At 36.3% G+C, this 21,282-nt stretch overlaps 2 protein-coding genes and 1 pseudogene across 6 annotated transcripts in view; 2 read left to right on the forward strand and 1 right to left on the reverse strand.

Annotated features, from left to right (window-relative positions):
* Nucleotides 1–4,687, forward strand: part of CPB2 (carboxypeptidase B2 (plasma)) — a 54,246-nt gene extending 49,559 nt beyond the window's left edge. Inside the window, exons 10-11 of one of the 2 annotated variants that reach the window (XM_008574438.1) lie at nucleotides 310–397; nucleotides 4,337–4,687. In XM_008574438.1, coding sequence (XP_008572660.1) covers nucleotides 310–397; nucleotides 4,337–4,521 — 273 coding nt within the window. In that variant the 3' untranslated portion in view covers nucleotides 4,522–4,687. The remainder of the gene's footprint in view (nucleotides 1–309; nucleotides 398–4,336) is intronic. The other variant, XM_008574439.1, reaches the window with a different exon arrangement.
* Nucleotides 4,688–11,744: 7,057 nt separating this feature from the next.
* ZC3H13 (zinc finger CCCH-type containing 13) overlaps nucleotides 11,745–21,282 on the forward strand; it is a 101,385-nt gene continuing 91,847 nt past the window's right edge. For all 3 annotated transcript variants that reach the window (XM_008574440.1, XM_008574441.1, XM_008574442.1), the window contains exons 1-3: nucleotides 11,745–11,864; nucleotides 12,190–12,299; nucleotides 17,971–18,082. In XM_008574440.1, coding sequence (XP_008572662.1) covers nucleotides 11,748–11,864; nucleotides 12,190–12,299; nucleotides 17,971–18,082 — 339 coding nt within the window. In that variant the 5' untranslated portion in view covers nucleotides 11,745–11,747. The remainder of the gene's footprint in view (nucleotides 11,865–12,189; nucleotides 12,300–17,970; nucleotides 18,083–21,282) is intronic.
* LOC103591896 lies at nucleotides 14,470–17,064 on the reverse strand (annotated as a pseudogene). The gene is made up of 3 exons (XR_550623.1): nucleotides 16,944–17,064; nucleotides 15,801–16,807; nucleotides 14,470–15,683 (listed from the first exon to the last, which is right to left on the reverse strand). The product of XR_550623.1 is annotated as a 6-phosphofructokinase, muscle type-like (transcript).

The following is a 21,282-nucleotide window of genomic DNA, read 5'->3' on the forward strand; positions in this document are numbered from 1 at the left end:
TCCTAACCCTCGGGCGGGAGCGCCGCCGCGCTTCCCAAGCGGCACACTATCCAGTGCGCCACCGGGCCAGCCCGAAATAAAACTTTAATGCATTGGTAGAGTCTATATTCAAAGCCACCTACTTGTGATTGCCATAAAGTGAAAAACATTTTTGTTGAATTTATTCTCCCTTAATTTACCTTTTGGATAAATTCAGATTTTTCACACATATACTTCAATTCAATTAATGTATGATTGTGTTCTAGAAACTTCTACTTGTCCTTTTCAAAGTTGCACATTAACTGAAATTCTATATCCTATTGCTTCCAGTCTCTAGTGGCCAGTGAAGCAGTTCATGCAATAGAAAGAGCTAGTAAAAATATCAAGTATTCACATGGCAGTGGCTCAGAAACTTTATGTAAGTATATCTTCTAAAGATCTTGGAGAACTGTGAGGTACAAAAGAAGTCTGTGTATTCAGTTTTTCTTCATGGATTTAAATTTTCCAAGTTGAATCTCAAACAGGGTCACATGTAAAACAATTCAATTATAACAAGAGAAATAGAACATATAGTTATGACAGTGCTGAACTAATGAATATACTGAAAAGAAGCCAAAATTATCTTTAAGAAATTATGCTAATCACTATAGAGTAGGGGTTATAGAATGGGCATCATACTAGTTGAGTGAAGCACAAAAGGTCACAGAGGGTCAAAAGAGCATATAAGATGCCCAGGGCCACCATGTAAGGTTGTACAGGTTTTACACTACACAAATCAAGGGGATGCCATTTGCATTAGATGCTTTTTAGTGATAGCCTGTGCCCAAGAGTATAACTCATAACATACTACAGTTGAATGTCTTTTTGCATATCACACTGATGAGAGCTTGTGTGTGACCAACTCTCAATAAATACTTTTGATTAATTTCTGCTGAAAGATATTTATTGAGAGACTCCAATGTATCCATAGTAGGATGGCAATGATTTTGCCCTTTTGAAGCTAGAGGGGAGATAGGAGAACAGGAACAGAAGAATGAATATGCACTCAAGTGTCAGCAAACTGCAGCCCAAAGGCCAAATCCAGCCCACTGCTTGTTTTTGTAAAGCCTGCGAGCTAAAAACATATTTTCCATTTTTTAACATGGTTGAAAAAAATCAAAAGAATAAGATTTTGTGACACATTAAAATTATGTGAAATTCAAATTTGTGTCCATAAATTAAATTTTATTGGAACACAGTCACAGTCATTCATTTGCATATGACAGCTTTCATGACTGCAGAGTAATGGTAATAGAGACCATGTGGCCCACAAAACTTAAAATATTTACTATGCTGTCCTTTTCAGAATAAGTTTTCCAATAGCTGATATAAACAATTAAACAGTAAAATATAGTATGATTCCATTGATAAGTGCTTTGAAGAAAATAAAATAGGCTTATGGGCTTGAGAAAGGCTTATAGGTGAGAAAGCCTACTTATCTAAAGGGGCCTGGAACGTCTCTCTCTGTAGGTGACATTTCTGGGAGACCCACCTGGTAAGTGGCTGCCAAACAAAGGTGTCGGGGGAAATCAGGGAGAGGGAATGGCATATGAAAAGGCATTGAGACAATATATTGGAAGTCCTGGAGTTTCCTTTAACAGGTATGATCTACAGTGGTGTAAAAACAGTCGTGTTTATTTTCAATAAATTGCTTGAGCACCAGATGCCCTAGTAGTAGAAGGTCCAAAATCTCTCTCTGCCTCTCCCCAACCACCTCAGCTGTCAGCCAGATTGACCCACAGGATGTCTCTGTTTCATTGTCACTGGTCCACTGCTACCTTTGCTGACACAGGCCCCTGCTTGTTACAGAGGAACCTCACAACTTACCTTCACAATTCAGAGCTTTCTTGGTTCCCATCCTCTTCTCTATTATTGTTCCCCAAAGCATTAACTACAGTGCCTCAGATCTAGAAGAGCTTACCCAGCAACCTCCTGTTATGATTAAATCAGTCCATCTTCACACAGTCATTCATCCAGTGTGCATGTATGTGTGTGTAAGCATAGGAAAATGGCAGGAAGAATAAATGCCAGATGTTGATCAGGACTATCAGAAACATTCACTGTATGAATAAATGAGTGAATGAATGAATAACTTATCCAATCCACTGTTGATGGATGTTTCTCAATATTATAAGCAATGCTTCAGTAAATAACCTTGTAAATAATTCAAGTACAGATAGAGGCAAAAATGATCATTCTTTGCATATTATATAATTTTCTTCCTGAGAAACCATAGAAAATCAACCAAAATTATTAGTAACAACCAGAGTTGAGTAAGGTGGCTATGAACTAAATATACACAAATCTATAAGTTTCTTATATATAAAAAATAATCAGGTAGAAAACAAAATGGAAAAAGATCTCACTGCCTCCCATTACATACATACACATGCACACATATATATAGATACATATATACATATGGATTCATTGTTAAATGTATGTTCGTGTATGTATACACACACACACACAATAAATCCATAAGACCTATGTGAAAAACCTAGAAAACCTTACTGTTGTACATAAAAGGAGACAAATAAAAGGAGAAACCTACCATGTTTTTGAGTGTGAAAGCAATATAAAAAAATGTTCTGGGGCCGGCCTGGTGGCGCACTGGAGAGTGCGCCGCTTGGGAGCGCGGCGGCGCTCCCGCCAAGGGTTCGGATCCCATGTGGAGACTGGTTCCCGCTCACTGGCTGAGCGTGGTGCGGGCGCAACACCGAGGGTTGCGATCCCGTTGCTGGTCCCCGGTACAGGCGTGACACCGAGGGTTGCAATCCCGTTACCGGTCAGTAAAAAAGACAAAAAGGAAAAAAAAAATGTTCTGAAATAATTTGTATATTTTATGCAATCCTAATGAACACTTAAATGATCTTGAAATTCATTTGAAAGAATAAATTTGGTAGAAGAGTTTATAAAACACTGAAAATAATACTAGTAGAGAGAATTTGCCTCCAGCCATGTATTAAAGCACATTATAAACCTATAGTAATTAAGACAGTGTGGAACTGAGCCTGGAAAAGACAGATCAATAGAAGGGAATAGTGAGTACAGAAAGATACTTAAATGTATAAGGAGATCTGGTATCTCATAAAGAAGGCATTTCAAACCAGTTAAAAATGTTACATTATCCAGTGGCTGGCTGTTTAGCTCAGCTGGTTACAGTATGGTGTTATAACACTAAAGTCAAGGGTTTGGATCCCCATACAAGCCAGCTTCCAAACAACAACAACAACAAAAAGAATGTTACATTATCCAATTAATGAGGTTGGTAAATCTGACAAGTTACTTAGGAAAAAACCCCAATTGGATTACTTACATGTCTTTCACCAAAGTAAATTCCAGATAGTCCAAATATTTTAATATAAAAACCCTGCCTTAAACTAAGTTGAAAGCAGAATAACGAGAGAGAAAATTCTCCACATATTACACAGCAACATTATATGAAAAGAACATTAGTGTTATTATGAAATGAATGAAGTAGAGAAATGAGCAAGGACAATTAATAGAAAACATAAAGATGGACAATAAATATAACAAATAAAATGTGCAACTCACTGGTAATCAAAGAAACATAAGTTAAGACGATTGGATATTATTTTTCCCACATAAAATTACCAGAATGCATAATTCCCATTGATGCTGCAGGAGGGGGAAGTGGGCATGTTCATACCCTGCTAATAGAGATACAAATTGCTTCGATTCTTTTGAAGTCTATTTGGGAAAATGTATCATAATTGTAAAACGTCCGTACTCTTTGACTAGCAAATCTACTTGTAGGAAAGAATATTATAAAAAAACAAAGAAGCAATTATGTATAAACAAGGGTGCTCATTATAAAATTGTTTGTATTAGTTAAAAATTGGAAAAATCTAAAAGCACCCAAATAAATAGTTATTTAAATCAATCACATCTAGCTTTACAATGCAAAGCAATGAGCTCATTGAAAATGATGATGTAGATTTGAATTCATTAATATTATACTTAGAAATGTGACACTGATTATGGTTAGAAACATTATAAAACAGCATGTTTAGTGTGATCTTACGTAGTAAAAAAAATTAATGCATGCAATGAAAAAAAAAATGCACTAAAACGTTATTGGTGATTATCACTCCTTGGTAGGAGTATGGTAGAGTTATGGGTTATATTTGTTTTCTTTCTTAACCTGTTTTCCTTTTATTTCCACTTTCTACAAGAAGCTTAGATTACTTAATAATCAGAAAAAAGTAAAGCTATTTTTATTTTTTTAATTTCATTTTGTTAATTAATTTGAAACACCAATATTTCAAAAATAATTTCCTTCTATTTTTTTTAGACCTAGCTCCTGGAGGTGCGGATGACTGGATCTATGATTTGGGCATCAAATATTCGTTTACAATTGAACTTCGAGATAAAGGAAAACATGGATTCTTGCTGCCACAGCGTTACATCGAACCCACTTGTAGAGAGGCTCTTGCTGCTGTCTTTAAAATAGCTTGGCATGTCATCAGAAACGTCTGATGCTGTGTGTAATGCTTGACTTTATCACTTTGATTTCAGGTTTTAATTTACTGATTCTAGCAAGACCAAATTATTGTACCAGTTTCTTTTAAAGTTTTATCGGTAGTTTTGAGAAAAGGTTTTCCATCCCTTGGTTTTGTCAAAGAACAAAATAAATGCTACTTTGAAATTAAAGCAGACAAGGATTTCCATGTCTTCTTGCCTTTTGGGGAGTGGGGGGGGGGGATAAGAGGCTAGGTACTGATTTTTTTTTTTTTTTTAATTTCCGACATTTGACTAGCCATCTCAAGCAATTAATAACTAATTTCATGCAAACCACCGGATCCTAAGCAATAAAAGGAAAGGTCGTCAGAAGTACATTAAAGATTTCTACTCCAAATTTTCAATAAATCTCTGCTTGACTCTTTAAAACACAACTGTGCATTCCTTTTGCTCCAGTTATAGGCGATTGCTCTGAAAGGGGCGGGGTGTCAGAAACAAGGCAAACACCGCCTCTCGCTCCAGCTCAGCCGCTCAGTAAACATTGTTGACCGAATGAATGAATGGCTGTAGTTACTTTCAATAATAAATGTGGCATTTTGCAAATTTGCAATCGCTATTTATTGTAAGAAATTATGTAATAAAAAGAGGACACTCTTTTTCTTAAAATCACTTTTACTCGGGGATCTTAGCTCTCCCTGGCTCCCAGTATCCTCTCCAAGGATCTCTCACAAAGCACAGATTTGACGATTTCGATTGCCTTTCCTTGGGACAGACATTAGGCCCAGGGGGCGTGTCCACGGATGGGCGGTACCTGTGTGCTGACGACTAATGTGGCGGCCGGAAGCTGCCTAGGTCTACAGAGGAACAGGGCAAACCCCTGGCTTCCGGCGGCATTTTGAGGCGTTCCTCCTAGCGGCCTGGTGGAGTTTTCGTTGCCTTTTTTTATTCTCCAGTCTCTTCGTTCTTTTTCTTCCTACGCCCAATCTCATTTGACCCTGGCGAAGCAGCAGGCCGGTTCCGCTTTTCAGCCGCCCCGGGGCCCCCTTGCTAGCCGAGGGCCGGTTCCCGGGAGCCGCGCGCGCACCTCCTTCTCTTCATCGTCGTCCTCCCGGGGCCAGGCGCGGGGACAGAGACTTGCCTCCCTCGCTCCTTGGAGCGGAGGCGGCGGTGGCGCCTCCGGACTGCGCTTGCCAAGGGAGCTAGAGGCGGAGGTAAGCAGTCTGAATTGGTGTGGGTATCTCGGGAAAAGCGTTGGGTGGACCCGGAATGGGGAGACCAGAGTTGTCCTCCCTCCCTGCTTGGGTCATCCAGGAATTTTGAGTCTCCTTGAGCGTTCCGCAACTCTGCAGTAGTTCCCTGTGCTCAGACCTCATATCTCGCTCTAGTTATGATTCTGGCATTTGTCTAAAGAGGACAGGTAGACTCAGACGAATGGCTGTGCCCTTCACTACCTTTTGATGTAGGCACGGGCATCTTTGCATGGTATTCGCATTTGTATGAGGTGGAAGGTGCAGCAATTATGTTCTTAGATTTAGAGTCTCCCTCTTCACGCATTTCAGACCTATTAGAGTAAAGGGAATCTTACTTTTTGATTGTGTTTGGTTTTGCTTATTTCTCGGCAGTTATAACTTAACGACTTAGGTCCTGGGAGTCGAGAAGTGCTACTTTGTCGTCACATTCCCTAGGTAGTTACTTTTGGCAACTATCTGTCAGAAACGGGCGGAGGTGAAATGAAAGGAGAGTGTCCGATATTTGGCATTATCTTTCTAAACAGGTTAATATAATTTACGTTGCTGGAAAATTATCTAGAGTTGATAATGCCTGAATAATATTTGGTAGGATCTTGTTTGGGTAGGGCAGAGTCTTAAGCTATTTGGTTATTTCACGGGGGTTTCAGATAACTTGAGCTACTTTGAAAGTGGTGGGCGTATGCAATCTCTTCAGGTTTCTGGATTTTTAAAGAAGTAATTTTAAAACTTTGGAAAAGATCTTCACACCTCACATTTTCAAAGTTCATGATACTGTTGCATTAAGTGCAAATAGTTATGCATTACAGTCTATGCGTATATGGTGCCAGATAGCGGGATCTCCTGTAATTTTCTAAATTACTGGCTCTAGTACTTAATGCTACAATAATTTGGCGAGTTTTGTGGACACAATCTATAGATTTTTAAAATAATTTCCAATTTTCTTAATGAAATATTTAGATTACAATAGATGACAGTTTCAACAAGCGACTAAGAAAGTTGATACAGACATGTAGCAATTTGTGTCTGTAAAAACAGTTGCTCCATGAGACTAAAACTTTCTCTGTGTGCATCTGGTGTGATCCAATTTTATCAAATATATGCCTTTTACTGGCTTGCTGATTACTAGTGATTTGAAATGAACATTTCATATCTTGAGATATGCAAACTTTTCTGATTTTCATTTCTGTAATGTAAATTAAAAATACTAAAGTACAGTAAGGGGACGCTATTTTAATTTCTATATGAGTTATTAAAATTTTAATGTCATCAGTGTTAATTTATATGCATTGGTATTTATATACAGAAAGCAAAATTGTTTAACTTACGTGTATTTGGAGAATTGGTTTTTAGTGGATGTTAGTCTTCCCCACCTCCTTCATCTCCCACGCCCTGTCTCATACAGAGTTAGCAAGAGCTATTTCACCAGATATTTAGTAGCAATTGGAACGTTAACTGGTGTTACTATGTAAAGTGTCTTTATTCTATAAAAAGTGTGTTGCAGTTCCATTTACTTCACTTTATAGTAACTGCCAGCATGGGATATTCTCTGTACCCATAATCTTTTTAACAAATTATTTTTTCTGCATAGTACTATCGTATTGCTAATACCTGTGTAGTCAATTTAGTTCTGTCAGTTCTGTTTGGAATTCAGCTTGGAATTGTTTTAATCTTAAATCTACAGGTAAGCAATCTGGAAAGTTGTTTTAGAAAGTTCTTTTTAAAAAGTTACCCCAAACTATGTATTAAATAAACTTAACTTTTTTTCTTTTAAATATGTGGAATATAAATGTGAAGAGACCTTGTTTTTAATATATATTTTATATAGATATACAAAATAATTTTATATATACACATTTTATGATTTTTATGTAAATATATAATGTATATTTTTAATATAACCCTTTAATCTGAGTAATTCAGGGTATAGGAGTTTATCCTACTACTAGTTAGTACATTTGTGTAGTTTTAATTGTTTATTTGACAGTTTGTTAATATTATGCAGATACTCATCCAGATTAAAGTGGTTTCTGCTTTCATTGATGCTACTGATAAGTGAGACCTCAGAGAGATGTAATTATGAATTGAAATGAAGATACTAGACTGATATATGTTTTACTGATAAGATTTCAGTAATTAGGCTTCAGGAGTAATTAATTATTCAAAAAGAAGCCTCTGTGTTTCTCTTTTCTCAGTTATATTTATAGTGTGAACCTCTGAGTACATTGTAATATTGTAAGTTTCCCAGGGCAGGGGAGCAGTTCCCATTTATTAATAAGACTGGTCCTCTTTTGTTATGTCTTTATTCGTAGATTCACATTTTGTTTGGTTTTCTTTTTATTTTCTAATTGAAAAGAGATTATGTAAATTTCAGATATTTATTTATTCTGCACAAAGAAAGGAGAAATATGAAAATCACTGAATAGACTTTCACCGGTTTTGCTCTGACTTTGGTAATGCTTGTGTTTGGGAAAGACATTATGAAGTAGGTGGAAGTGTAATGGCAACTTAAACCAAAGAATAATTTGAAAATTATGGGTGTGTCCTCAATTTTTATAGTCTCTGTGATAGGAAAGACTTTGGAATCTATATTTTTATCTTATTTTATTGTGTCTAACTTTTCTCATATACTTTGAAACATTCACTTCTCATTGAAGCCTGTTCAAGTATAAGTTGAAAAAGATTTTTCCCCTTTAATCGAATCTACATTTTATTCTGTTGTGGATAGTGTTCACCTTCCTTTGTGGGTCCGAATTTTTAAATAAGATTGAAAATTCTAATGAAGTCATATTAGTTGGTACATAGTTTTAATATTTGTAAATGGAAATGTTTTTCTGGTATATTTTAGATTATGTGTATATTATTAGACAAAGGGGACTTGAAAAGTTATGTATTGTGTTCTTTACAATTATGAAACATTTTATTTATGAAAATTCATGAAGGTCTCAGTAATAATATTTAGGTGACTTTTATTGTGGACTATTGATAGAAGTTCCTAGATGGATGATCAGAAGAATTATCCTTTTCCATTAGGAGTCTTTAATTCCTACTTTTCCCCCTTTTGTCTCAGATATTATATATTTTTTTCTTTTCTTTCTTTCTTTTTTTTTTTTTCTTTTCCTGTCTAGGACCTCCCTGTAACCTAGACCTAGTACTCAGGTGCAGTGCTATTTTAGGGCAAAGTCTGGCACTGTTGCACTCTTTGAGAAAAAAGGAGAGTACGTCTTTACATCATTGCATTTCTTTCCTAAGATGGAAGACTCGACAGTAGCTGGAAATAAATTTCCTGGTATAATTGCTGTGTAGTTGAATCTTGAGTAGTTCCTAATATCACCTGTAAAAGCAATTTTGTCTCTGAGAAGCAACTTTTTTAGTGGCTAGAATACAAGGTGGTGGGGGACAGGGGGGTGTGTAAGCTTAGATCATTAGTCCTCACTTGATTGTCTTTGGCATAGCAATCCAAATCCTTTGAAATCTTCAAAGCTTTTCTTAGTGATCTAGGATTGGAGAGACCGTCTTTTCCAGGAGCAGTAGGTCAGGGGAGGAGAGTAGTGCTGATCCAAGCAACAGGTGACAGAGCAGGAAAAGAAACAGTAGAGTTAATACCTGGAGCCCCCAGAGCAACAGGAAAGGAAGTGATAGATGACCAGTGTTTCAAGTACAATAAATAGCTTGTTGTCCCATCTGTGCAACCTACTACCATTGATTTGGGGGGGGCGGAGAATGGGTTGGAAGTGGAGCCACAGTGAGGGTAGGAATGATGGAGGCAGACCTAACCCATTTCCGTTGATAGTGGAGGGAAAAATGTAAGGTTAGGGTTAGTCTCCGTGAGGTAGCGTGGTGGTATGGTGACCCTGTTTTCCAGGTTCTAGACGACTAGTTAATAAGGAAAATTTTGAACCCATTTAATTTTAAGTTTATTAAGACACGTTTTTTAAATTGAATTAATAATTGAGGACTATAATGTATATCTGTATATTGATATTTTTAGTACCACATAATGAATCTTTAAAATGTGTTTTTTTCTTTTTAACTTTCCCTGTATATTTTGTGACACATTTACTTCTTATTGAATCCTGCTCAGATATAAATTGTAAAAAAAGGTGTTTTTCTCAGTTAATCAAAGCTGTACCTTTTCTAGAAGATTTTTCTCAGCTCCACTTCTGTTAGTTTTCAGTTCTTTATGTTCAGTAAATCAAATGTACATATGTAATCTTACCAGCTTTTCCTCTATAAGTTCACATTTTGTGCTGAGAATGAGTTCAGGAGAAATTAAATCAAAGATTATCTTACGCTAAGACCAGTATGCTACTGTTGATGTGTAGTTTCTTATTTGAAGAACAGTTGTTACATAAGTGATTTTATGTTGCAGCAAATTCTTGTTCATTTCTGTCACACTTTACACCAAGTTTTAAAATTGTAATTACTTTAAAGTTATTCTCTAACTTTTTTGAATCACTAAAAATTAAGTGCTAAGAATGATAACATTTTATATTAAAAAATAAGAAGAGTATTTTCCAACTTAAAACTACAATATTGTATCACTTTTTATTTTCTTCTTCTTGGTTCACTATCTTTTTTTTTCATTCGTCAAAAGTTGTCATTATTCTTTGGATCCGTTTTAAAATATGACTTGAAGTACCTAATTGAATCAAACGTTGTTTATAATTTTGATTTGGTACTACAGGTACCATGATTTAATTTACTTTCAAGTGATATGTCTACCTTGAAACCACATTAAAGTGTTGTGATCTTTTTGTTTTTAATCCTGGTGGCTGGCTGGTATGGGGCTCTGAACCCTTGACCTTGGTGTTATCAGCACCGCACATTTGTGATCTTTATAGAGACCAGTTCTATACCAAACAGAACTTTTACTTTTTTAGCTGCCATGGTTTGTTCTAGTAACCTTTGGTAACTAATAAGATTTCAGCTGATTTTAGGTTGTACATATAGTTTAGTTTTTTTCCTTGCCCTTATTAGGCAGTTCTTACCCACTTCCCACAGTAATATACTCTCTAGGTTATATCTTGGTCTAGAATTTAATTTTGTTTTCCAGTGTATATCATACCACCACTGTCTCTGATACTTTTATTTCTAGTTGAATCACCCAATTATATAATTAGATTAATTTTCTATTATCATTTTAACTTTTGAATGTTTTATTTACTTTTTAAAAATATTTGCCTTTCTTTTCTTGTAATGGTAAAATAGTCTATTCATTACTTTTTTTTATGTCAGTGTAGCATAGATTATAGAAACATCTTGGCTTTTTCTAGTTCTGCATCCTGTCCTGTTTTGAAAGAAGGTTGTTTTATCAACATTGAGGGTTTTTTTCTGGTTTTTGTTTTGTTTTGTCTTGTCTTACTGGAAAATAAATATCCTTGATCATGTTGTTTTTCTTTGACCTCTGCAAGACAAGGAAAATTTTTAAACAGCAGTCAGTTTTCTCCCAAGCTGATTTTTAGAACATAACTGTTGTTGTCACTTAAACTGTATAAAACCTAATTTCTACTGTATAAAATTTTCACCTGATTTTTTTATTTTCCCATCTTCTTTGACATAGCTCTCTTTTTCAGTCAATCAGTTGATGGTTAACAACTTTTTCTTAAAGGATGGAGTTACTAAATTTTAAAACAATTTTTATAAGTAACTTATAAACTAAATGTTTTGTATTGTATTTTCTGAGGTTGAATGTACAGTGCTATGAAAACTTTACTGTGTGAGTAGAATCATGTTTGTTCACTCTGCAGAAGAGTGACAGTTCTAGCCAACAGATTTTGAAGTTGTTAACAAATTTACTAATAAGGCACATTTTAGTAGATAACTTATTTCTGTTTACCTATGACCCCTCTTATGCCTCTTTCTCCCAAGGAAAATCCCCTGTAATATTACGGTGTTACCTATAGTTTTATCTACTTGTGAGTTATGGGCTCAGTTATTTAAAACTGAAGAATTTTACAATTTTGCCTCTCTCTTTTTTGGTTAAAGTAGTACAAAATGTCAAAAATTAGAAGAAAGGTCACAGTGGAAAATACCAAGACCATATCTGATAGCACATCTCGAAGACCCAGTGTATTTGAGAGGCTTGGACCCAGCACTGGCAGTACAGCAGAGGTGAGTTGGCACTAGTACAGTTACAGGGATTCTCTTAGAATCCCATCATTGAAATACTGATTTGTAGCATAAAGATGAATGGGTTGTTTTATGTAGGAATGTTAGCTTAGTAAATTATTTTTAAATGTGTTTTGTAAAAAGAAGTGAAAAAGATGATGGGGTTAATGGGGCTTGGTTTTTTTTTTTTCCTCATGTTTTTATTATTTGGGGAGTAATATATTGCAGGTTAGCTGGAATTTTGATAGCATTTGTTTTAATTTTATCCCAATAGCATCTTTTTTCCAGAAATATATATGAAACTTACGTAGTGATATCTGCCTCTTAGACACAGTGCCGTAACTGGCTGAAGACTGGCAACTGCCTCTATGGAAACACATGTAGATTCGTACATGGCCCTTCACCTCGTGGTAAAGGTTATAGCAGCAATTATAGAAGGTAAACTGAAAACTTTGAATTGTTCGCGTACTATTAGAAGATGGCTTTTATAATTTATCTAGTATAAAACTCTGAAATACACCCATATATTTGGTCAGATTTTCTGTTTTGGTCATAGTCATACCAGTAGTCAAAGACGAACAAGATCTTTTTAGTTGTTATTTTCAAGAGTAATTGGCTTACTCCCCAATGCATATTACAAAAAGATCTACTGTCAAAAACAAGAAAATATTGAGCAAATAAAGTTAATTATGTATTAAATGATGTATTAAGTTGGTGCTTAGGACAGCAAAATTCCACAGTGTCTGAATTTATTTTTAGTGAGGACAGACTATTTTTAATTCTTAAAATATTAAAATTTAAATAGGGTATAATTTTAGCTTTTTAAGATATACTAAATTCAAAGCTTATGCACGCTCTGTAGGTTGAAGTACATTTGCCAAATCCCTTATCACAATATGTTAATGTAAATGAAAATATGTATTTATATGTGAATAAATGTACTCCCTATTTAGAACATTTTACTTTTAATAAAAGGATTAGCCAAATTAAACTTCCTTAATAAAGACCTTTTTGTTTTGGTTCCTTCATGATGATTTTGCTATGGTGTTTAAAGATGTAACATACATAAAGATTGTCACGAAATAGTTTAAATTTGATTGGTAAACAAATAATTTACCTAGTCCCAAAGTTGGGAATGCTGGTCGCTTTGGCTATAGCAACAGCATAAAAACTGAACATTAATAATTGGAGGTTTTTTTTTTAATTGGGTGAATTTGTGTGTGGGGGTCATTATGGGGGATGGATAGCTTTTGAAGTTAAGGAGAATTTAAAATTTAAACCCTTAACATTAGCTAACTTCCTGTTCACTTAAACAGTATGTTGTACTTTACTTGTGATGCTAAATACTCTGTTTTATTTGTGTCTAGATTGTCTTTGTCACTTCTGTTAATGTGGGAAAATTAGTCTCTATTATATGTTTTATTACCTGTATCTGTACACATAAAACACTTTTTTGGAAAAACTATTTCAGTAATCTAAGTTTTTGTTTATATTAATACGACACTTTTAATACATGCTTTAATTTATCTTTGAAATTTATTATTAGCTAGCTGAAAATTTTTATATAAGAAGTAGTTTTGAAGAAAATGGGCAGAGAAAATTTGTCTGAAATGGCAAAAATTAATATCATTATTTGATTTAGAATAAAGGATTTTTCGTTTTAATTTTGCTATTTTGTATGTGTTTTTCCATCTGAACTTCTTTAGTAATTGTATTTTTCTTTTTTATGGTAGGGAAGAAAAATATAGTTCATAATATGATTCAAAGATGGGAAGACAAACAATATATTTTAGAAAATGCTTATCTATATACAAGATATTTAAGTCATTCATTAAGCATTCACTGTGTATGGAGCATTCACTCTGTTAGGTGCTGTTTAGATTAGAAACAAGTTCATAATATACAGTTTTACTACATAAAGGAAACCAGGACACATAGGATTTACATGTACATCATAATTATAATTTAGAACGTTTAAGTACTGGTTCTTAGTAAGAATTTCCAGTGTCAAGTTCAGCTTTAACTTAAAACATTTAACACAGATCTATTAAATGTATGTGTCAATATTAATGAGATCCTTTAAAATGAACTCAAATGATTTCTTCACTAACCATGTGATTTGTATTAATGATTGATAAGTTGGAGGAGTTGATTTGATCGATCAAAGATTACTTGAAATAGATGTGAATATTTATGTGATTTGCTCATATCTTTTCTTTTCGCAGTGACCAGTTGGCATTCATTAGTGTAGTTATAGCTTATCACTGCAGTAAAAGTAGTAGAGGAACCAAGACTCTTTGTTATCACAAATAAATAAATAAAGTTTATTTTTAGGAAAATTCTAACCGAGTAACTGAAATCTAGCAGTAGCACTAGAGGAACCCAGCCTTGTTTGACAGATGAAGCTGGGGGAGAAGTCAGATAAATTCTACCTAAAAGGAACTTCCACTTCCCCAGCTCCTGGCCAGAACTGATCATGGCTGCAGGTACAGAATAAAAGGAAACTTAATAAAAAAGGATCTAAAACACTGAGAAAATGTGGACTTTGATCTGTCAGGGCATTAGCTGACCATGATCAGATAATCTGTTCCTCTCACCCCAAAGAGGTTTAGACAGCAGCTTCCCCAGACCACTTCCGAGTAATGTGGTTCAGGTAGGCATGGTTTGAGATATTCAAGTCAATCTTGTACTTGGCTAGGATTTTGAGGATGGGCCTCAGCTTCAGCCACCACTGTGTTCCTTGGTGATTCAGTGCTCACAATCTGTCTGGTCCTTCAGCTCAGTCACTGATTGAAAGACCAGGGTCCTCTTATGCATCCCCAGAACATAGTCTGAGTCTGGTGTATTGGCAATGATTGGCCCATTATGTTAACTCTCTTTGATTTTCCCAGACATCCAGTTCATAGCCTTGGCGCCCATCTTAGTGGCAAAATTCCTGTCAAATGGAGTTGGGCTCCCACCCTGCTGCATGTGGCCAAGCACATTCTTCCTACTATCGAAGATGCCCTCCTCCTCAGAGTACAAGTTGAAAATGAAGTCAGTGGTATATTTCTCATTGCACTTCTCATTCCTTAACACCAAGCCTCTTTTCACAGTTGTTTTCATCTTTTGCACCAGATGTTCAAAATCCATGTACAGGTCCCGAATAGTGAAGGGCTCCTCAAAAATGTAGGCGGCATCAGCCCCAGCTGCCAGTTCTGCCATTGTGGCCAGGTAGCCACAGTAGCCACCTATAATCTCAATGATGAACATCTGATGCTTGGTTCCTGCAAATGACTGCTTGATGTAGTCACAGGTCATGCAGATAGCATTGAGTGCTGAGTGATCCCCAGTGCTGAAGTCTGAGCCATGCACATTGTTGGAGACCATAGTGGGAGTGACCACAAATGGGATGCAGAGCTCATCAAACAGTTTCCTGCCCTCCATCAGTTCCAGGCCCCCTATGTAAGCCTCAAACCCCCCAATGATGTCAAGGCCCTGAATGTTCCACTTGGTTATGTTGGCAGTGATCTGTTTGAAGTTCTTCTTGGGTAGAGTCCTTTAAGTCCCAAGTTTAGAACCACCTTGGCCAGTCCAGCCCTCAACATAGCTCCAGCTAGCTTCCTCAGACTGACCCTTGGCTAGGCCTTCGAAGCCATCATACACAACCAGCACTCAGTTGTCCCAGATAAGGTTGATCCTCATAGTGGAGTGAACAGCGGCATTCATGCCTGCTTCCGGGGCCCACACGTTCATCATGGCTACTGTGTGCAAATGGCTCTTAGATACTGGGTGTCTGGCGTGAGCCAAAAGTTTGTATACCACCCAGTTGTTCATGAAGCTCTGTCCTCTCAGCTTCATTACTTCATCAAATTTCCTCTCATCTTTCATCATGGCTACTGTGTGCAAATGGCTCTTAGATACTGGGTGTCTGGCGTGAGCCAAAAGCTTGTATACCACCCAGTTGTTCATGAAGCTCTGTCCTCTCAGCTTCATTACTTCATCAAATTTCCTCTCATCTGTGGCCTTGGTCACTTCTTTGGTTACCTGGACACACTCCATGAGGGGCAAGCACACGGCCTGGTTACCACAGAGACTCACCACACAGGCTGGGATATCTGGGGTTCCCTCCAAAAGCACCATCACTGCTTCCACACCCATCCTACTGCCCAGGATTTGGTCAAAGGCTGACAATGTCGCACCCTGCTGCATGTGTCCCAAGACAGTGACCTGGATGTCATATGCTGGATGCCTCACCACAAGGTTCTTGATGTCCTTGGAGGTGATTGGTTTTCCATTCTTGTCAGTTACACCTCAGCTACAATGATGAGATGAGAACCATGGGTCCTTTTCTCACCGAGCCAGTGACAAAGGTGTTCCAGTCATCTGGGGGACATTCAGGAATAAAAACCCAGTTGGCCCTACAGGAGAGAGAGGTGACAAGGGCCAGGTATCCGTAGTGGTGGCCCATCACTTCTAATACAGACATCCTCTGGTGGCTCTGGGCAGTGGTGGTGATGGCATCTATAATCTCTGTGATCTGGTGCAGGGCTGAGTCAGTGCCAATGGTCATATCAGTGCCACAGAAGTCATTGTTGAGCCAATCAGGCCCATGATGTTCAGGTAGCTGGACTTTGTAGCCTCCTCAGCTGTGATCTTACCTGCTTTGTGGAGGTCACTCAACAAGTCACTCCACTTAGAACAGAAGGTATCAGCCCCAGTGAGGCTACCATCACCCCCAATGACACACAGATTGGTAATCCCATGCTTCACCAGGGTGTAGGCAGCTTGGAGTCATCCTTCTTGGTCCCAAAAGTCCTTGCACCGGGCACTTCCAATCACTGTGCCTCCCAGCTGAAGCATCATCGAAACACTCTTCCAGGTGGCTTCCCTGATGTGATCTCCACCATCCATCAGGCCTTGCTAACCCTCATGGACAAAGAAGACACAGGCACTGGTAAAGATCCAACTGGAACGACAGCCCTGACAGCGGCATTCATACTTTGGGTATCTCCAACAGGGGTTAACACAGCAATGGCTTTGCCAATCCCCAGGGTTTTGGCTACGTGGTGCTCTTCGTGGGTCATGATTCTGGTAAAGATCCAACTGGAACGACAGCCCTGACAGCGGCATTCATACTTTGGGTATCTCCACCAGGGGTTAACACAGCAATGGCTTTGCCAATCCCCAGGGTTTTGGCTACGTGGTGCTCTTCGTGGGTCATGATTCATGCTTTTAGTCTCAGTTCTCTGCCACCACTGCCTTCCTGCAGATTGTCCTTGGGAAAGAGGGCTCTTTTGTTTTTATATACAGTATTTTTGGTGATCACAGAGGGACAGAGCATTCCTTAACTTCATTGCCCTCTTTTAAAGGTCTTCTAGGAATATTCTTTAAAGGCTGTGTATTTAATTGCATAGTCATATACTATCAAATTTCTAGTATAAATTATGAAGCCTTACCATTGTTGTGTATAAATTTGTATTTTTCCTTCAGTTAAAAAAATCCACCACAGAACATAAAATGACCACTCTAACATTTTGCTTTGAATCCTTTAATTATTTTTATTCTGAGATAACTTAAAATTTAAGAAAAGTTACAAAATAGCACAAAACTCCTGTTTGCTTTTATTCTGGGGTATAAAATATTTTTTCAGTTGTTAATTTTGCATCCATCCACATCCATGTGTAGGTGATAGTGCTGTTGCCTCTAGGTTAATTTTGCAACTTTGCAGTTTAAAACTTTATCTTACTACCTTTTGCTTCCAAATATATGTAATATATTTATGTGGTTAATAGGAAAACAAGTCAACCTGTTCATTACGTATTCCTTTTTCTCAGTTCACATATAATTTCTTATTCATATCACCAGTACCTGTCGTCCCATGGAATTTTAACATATGCATTTTGATTGGTATTTGGAGAAAACTTGTAAGTGTTGCTCTTTTTTTTTTCGTATTTATATTTAAGCTGAAACAAAGTAATTATTTTTCAGAAATTTAGGAGCCAAGGACAGTTAGAAAAATTATATTATATTGAGATCTATAAGCTTATTTCTGTAAATATATTCTTATAAAATGTTACGTAAATGTAGATATTTTTTGTTTGTTTTGTTTTTGTGTTTTGGTTCAAAGGTCACCAGAAAGACCTACAGGGGATCTTAGAGAAAGAATGAAGAACAAGCGCCAAGATGTGGACACTGAGCCCCAGAAACGAAGTACAGAGGAGTCATCCTCACCTGTTAGGGTAGGAATGGATTTCCCAAAACAAAGTTAAATTTCAATAGTGATTTATTAAGTCCCATTTTAAATATTATCTTGTATGCTAAGTATATGGTAGATGTGTAATATGGCATTATAATGTTTTATATGGATAATGTAATTTAGAGGGAAAAAAGTCTTGTGGGAAAACTGTGATTGTTTCAGTTCTTCATGGTAGTTAAAATTAAAGCAATTGCTTGGCAGACCTCAAGTTGAACTTCATGGGATTTTCCTAACTTGATGGGGATCATGAGTACTAAATATATTCTTAAGTTTTCATAATTTTGCAAGCCATTATATTTTGCTTCCAAGAAAGATTGAAGTGGTTTACAGTAGAGCACTTATAAATTAAAACAATGAAAATAAAGCATGAGGTAACAAAAACTGAACTAGAAAATTTAGGTAAAGGAAAGCATATATGACCACAAAGTTTAGCTGTGAATTTGTTGGTAACAAAGCCAAAAGAGAAATACAATTAATAATGTAGTTCATTGAATGAAAGAAAATATAGGTGTTTGTCAGGAATGGAAATCTTTCCCAGAGCTAATTTTTTTTTCAGGAAATCTGTTATACTTGGGTATGTGTGTGCACGCATGTGTGTGTAACAGATTTATTGAGGTATAATCCACGTACATGCAATTCATCCATTTAGAATGTATGTCAGTGCTTTTAGTATATTCACAGAGTCATGCAATGTTCACCCCAGTCAATTTTAGAGTATTTTCATCACTCCAGAAAGAAACCCTATACCCTTTAGCAGTCAACCCCTGGTTTCCCCACTGGCCACCAGCCCTAGGCAACCACTAAATTCTTCTTTCTCTCTATAAATTTGCCTATTCTGGACATTTCACATAAATGAAATTATACAATATGTGATCTTTTGTGACTAGCTTCTTTCATTTAGCATAGTATTTTCAAGGTTCGTGAAAGATTGGGATGCATCAGTATTTTATTCCTTGTTTTTGCCAAATAATATTACATCATATTGGTATACCACATTTTGTTTATCCATTCATCAGTTGATGGATATTTGGGCAGTTTCCACTTAATGCTGCTGTAAACATTTGCATACAAGTTTTTATGTGTGTATTTATTTTTATTTCTTTTGGGTTTATACTAAGGAGTGGAATTGGCAAGTCATACAATAACTCTGTTTAACCTTTTTAAGAACTACTAGACTGTCTTACATGGCTGCACCATTTTACATTCTTGACAGCAGTGTATGAGTGTTCCAATTTCTCTGTATCCTTACCAACACTTATCATCATGTAACTTTTTGATTGTAGCCATCCTGGTGGGTGTGAAGTGATAATCTAATTGTGGTTTTGATTTGCATTTCCCTGATAGCTAATGATGTTAAGGATCTTTTCATGTGCATATTGGCTATTTGTGCCTCTTCTTTGGAGATCCTTTACTCATTTTTTAAATTGGATTGTTCTTTTTATTATTTAGTTTTAAGAGTTCTTTATATTTTGAATACAAATCCCTTACCATGTAAACAACTTACAAATACTTTCTCCCATTCTGTGGGTTGTCTTCATATTCCTGATTATGGCCTTTAAAGCGCAAAAGGTTTTAATTTGATTAAATCAAACTTTTATTTTTGTCGTTGTTGCTTGTGCTTTTGGTGTCATCTAAGAATCTACTGTTTAATTTATAGTTACAAAGATATACGTCTGTGTTTTCTTCAAAGAACTTTATAGTTTTAGCTCTAATAATCAAAGTCTTTTATACATTTTGAGCTAATTTTTATTTATGGTGTGAGGAAAGGGTCCAGTCTCATTCTTTTGCATGTGAATATCCAGTTATCCCATATTATAGTGTTTTTATAAAAGTTATTGAGTTGTATAAGCAGCAGCCTCTTTAATAATTTAAGATACGTAGAAGCTTTCTGTGGCTATGTTTGACCCATGATAAAAAAAAGCTCTGACAGTTTTACACTATAATTTTTAAAGACTTATTTTTGGTACCTGAAATAATGCAGTTTTAAGTATATAGATTTCTAATGTCTCATTTGATATAGTAATACAGTTTTGGAAATCTTCAATAGTAGTTCTCAGCTGGAAGTATTTACCATACAAAATTCCTTTTGAGGGAAGATCTTTTTCAAAATACACATGCTGGGCTGGCTGGTTGGCTCAGTTGGTTAGAACACAGTGTTGTAACACCACGGTCAGGGGTTTGAATCCCTGTACTGGCCAACCACAAAAAAAAGAAAGAAAGAAAGAAAGAAAGAAAATACACATGCCAATATTCCACCCTTAATGTACTAAATCGGAATTTCTGGATAGGTGCTAAGCATGCGTATTGCATTTTGAAATGAGCTAACCTATTGGTTCAGGATAATGAATGGACTCTCGTCTGCTGGCAAATATTTAAAAGCCACTCTGAAAAAAAGAAAGTAATGGTTTGTAGGATTTGCCAATTTATTAAGTGTAAATACTCCCACGATGGCCAATTTCAAGCTACCAAAGAGATATCACTGAATGCACAGTTGGGAAGACCTGCTAAGTGTCACACTGTCATATAGAATATGTAGTATTCCCACTATATGTAATACATATAGTATTAGAAATACTATCTATAGTTCTCAAAAAGTTCATGGAAAATACATATTATGAAAAAGCTATGCATAGATAGCAAAATTTTTTTGCAGCAGAGTAAACTTGTACTATCTTGCTATAACATTTCTGAACAGGAAATAGTTTGAGGCATTAAGAAGGATAAGACACTAGTTTGAGAAGGGCGCCTATCAAAACAACATGAATTTGGCTAAAATTGAAGCAAGAATAGACATTAAATTTATGGTTAAGCTTAGGTGGGAGAATCGTTGGGTGGGAGAATCATTAATGCTTTACAAAAAGGTTTATGGGGACAATGCCCCAAAGAAGTTTACAAATGATTAATTTGTTTTAAGAAGGGAGTAGATGATGAAGCTTGCAGTGGCAGACCCTCCACATCAATTTGTGAGGAAAAAATTAATCTTGTTTGTATCCTAATTATAGAGGATCTTTGATTAACATCTCGCTCAGTGGGTGCCAAAACTGTTGTTCCCAGATCAGCTGGAGACAAGAGCATAGCTTTCAAATTTTAAACAAGTAGAATCAAGATCCCAAAGCATTTCTTTGAAGCATTGTAACAGGAGATGAAACATATCTTTACCAGTACTATCCCTAAGACAAAATA

This window comes from Galeopterus variegatus, unplaced genomic scaffold (genome assembly GCF_000696425.1).
Source record: "Galeopterus variegatus unplaced genomic scaffold, G_variegatus-3.0.2 Scaffold1049, whole genome shotgun sequence".
Taxonomy (NCBI): domain Eukaryota; kingdom Metazoa; phylum Chordata; class Mammalia; order Dermoptera; family Cynocephalidae; genus Galeopterus; species Galeopterus variegatus.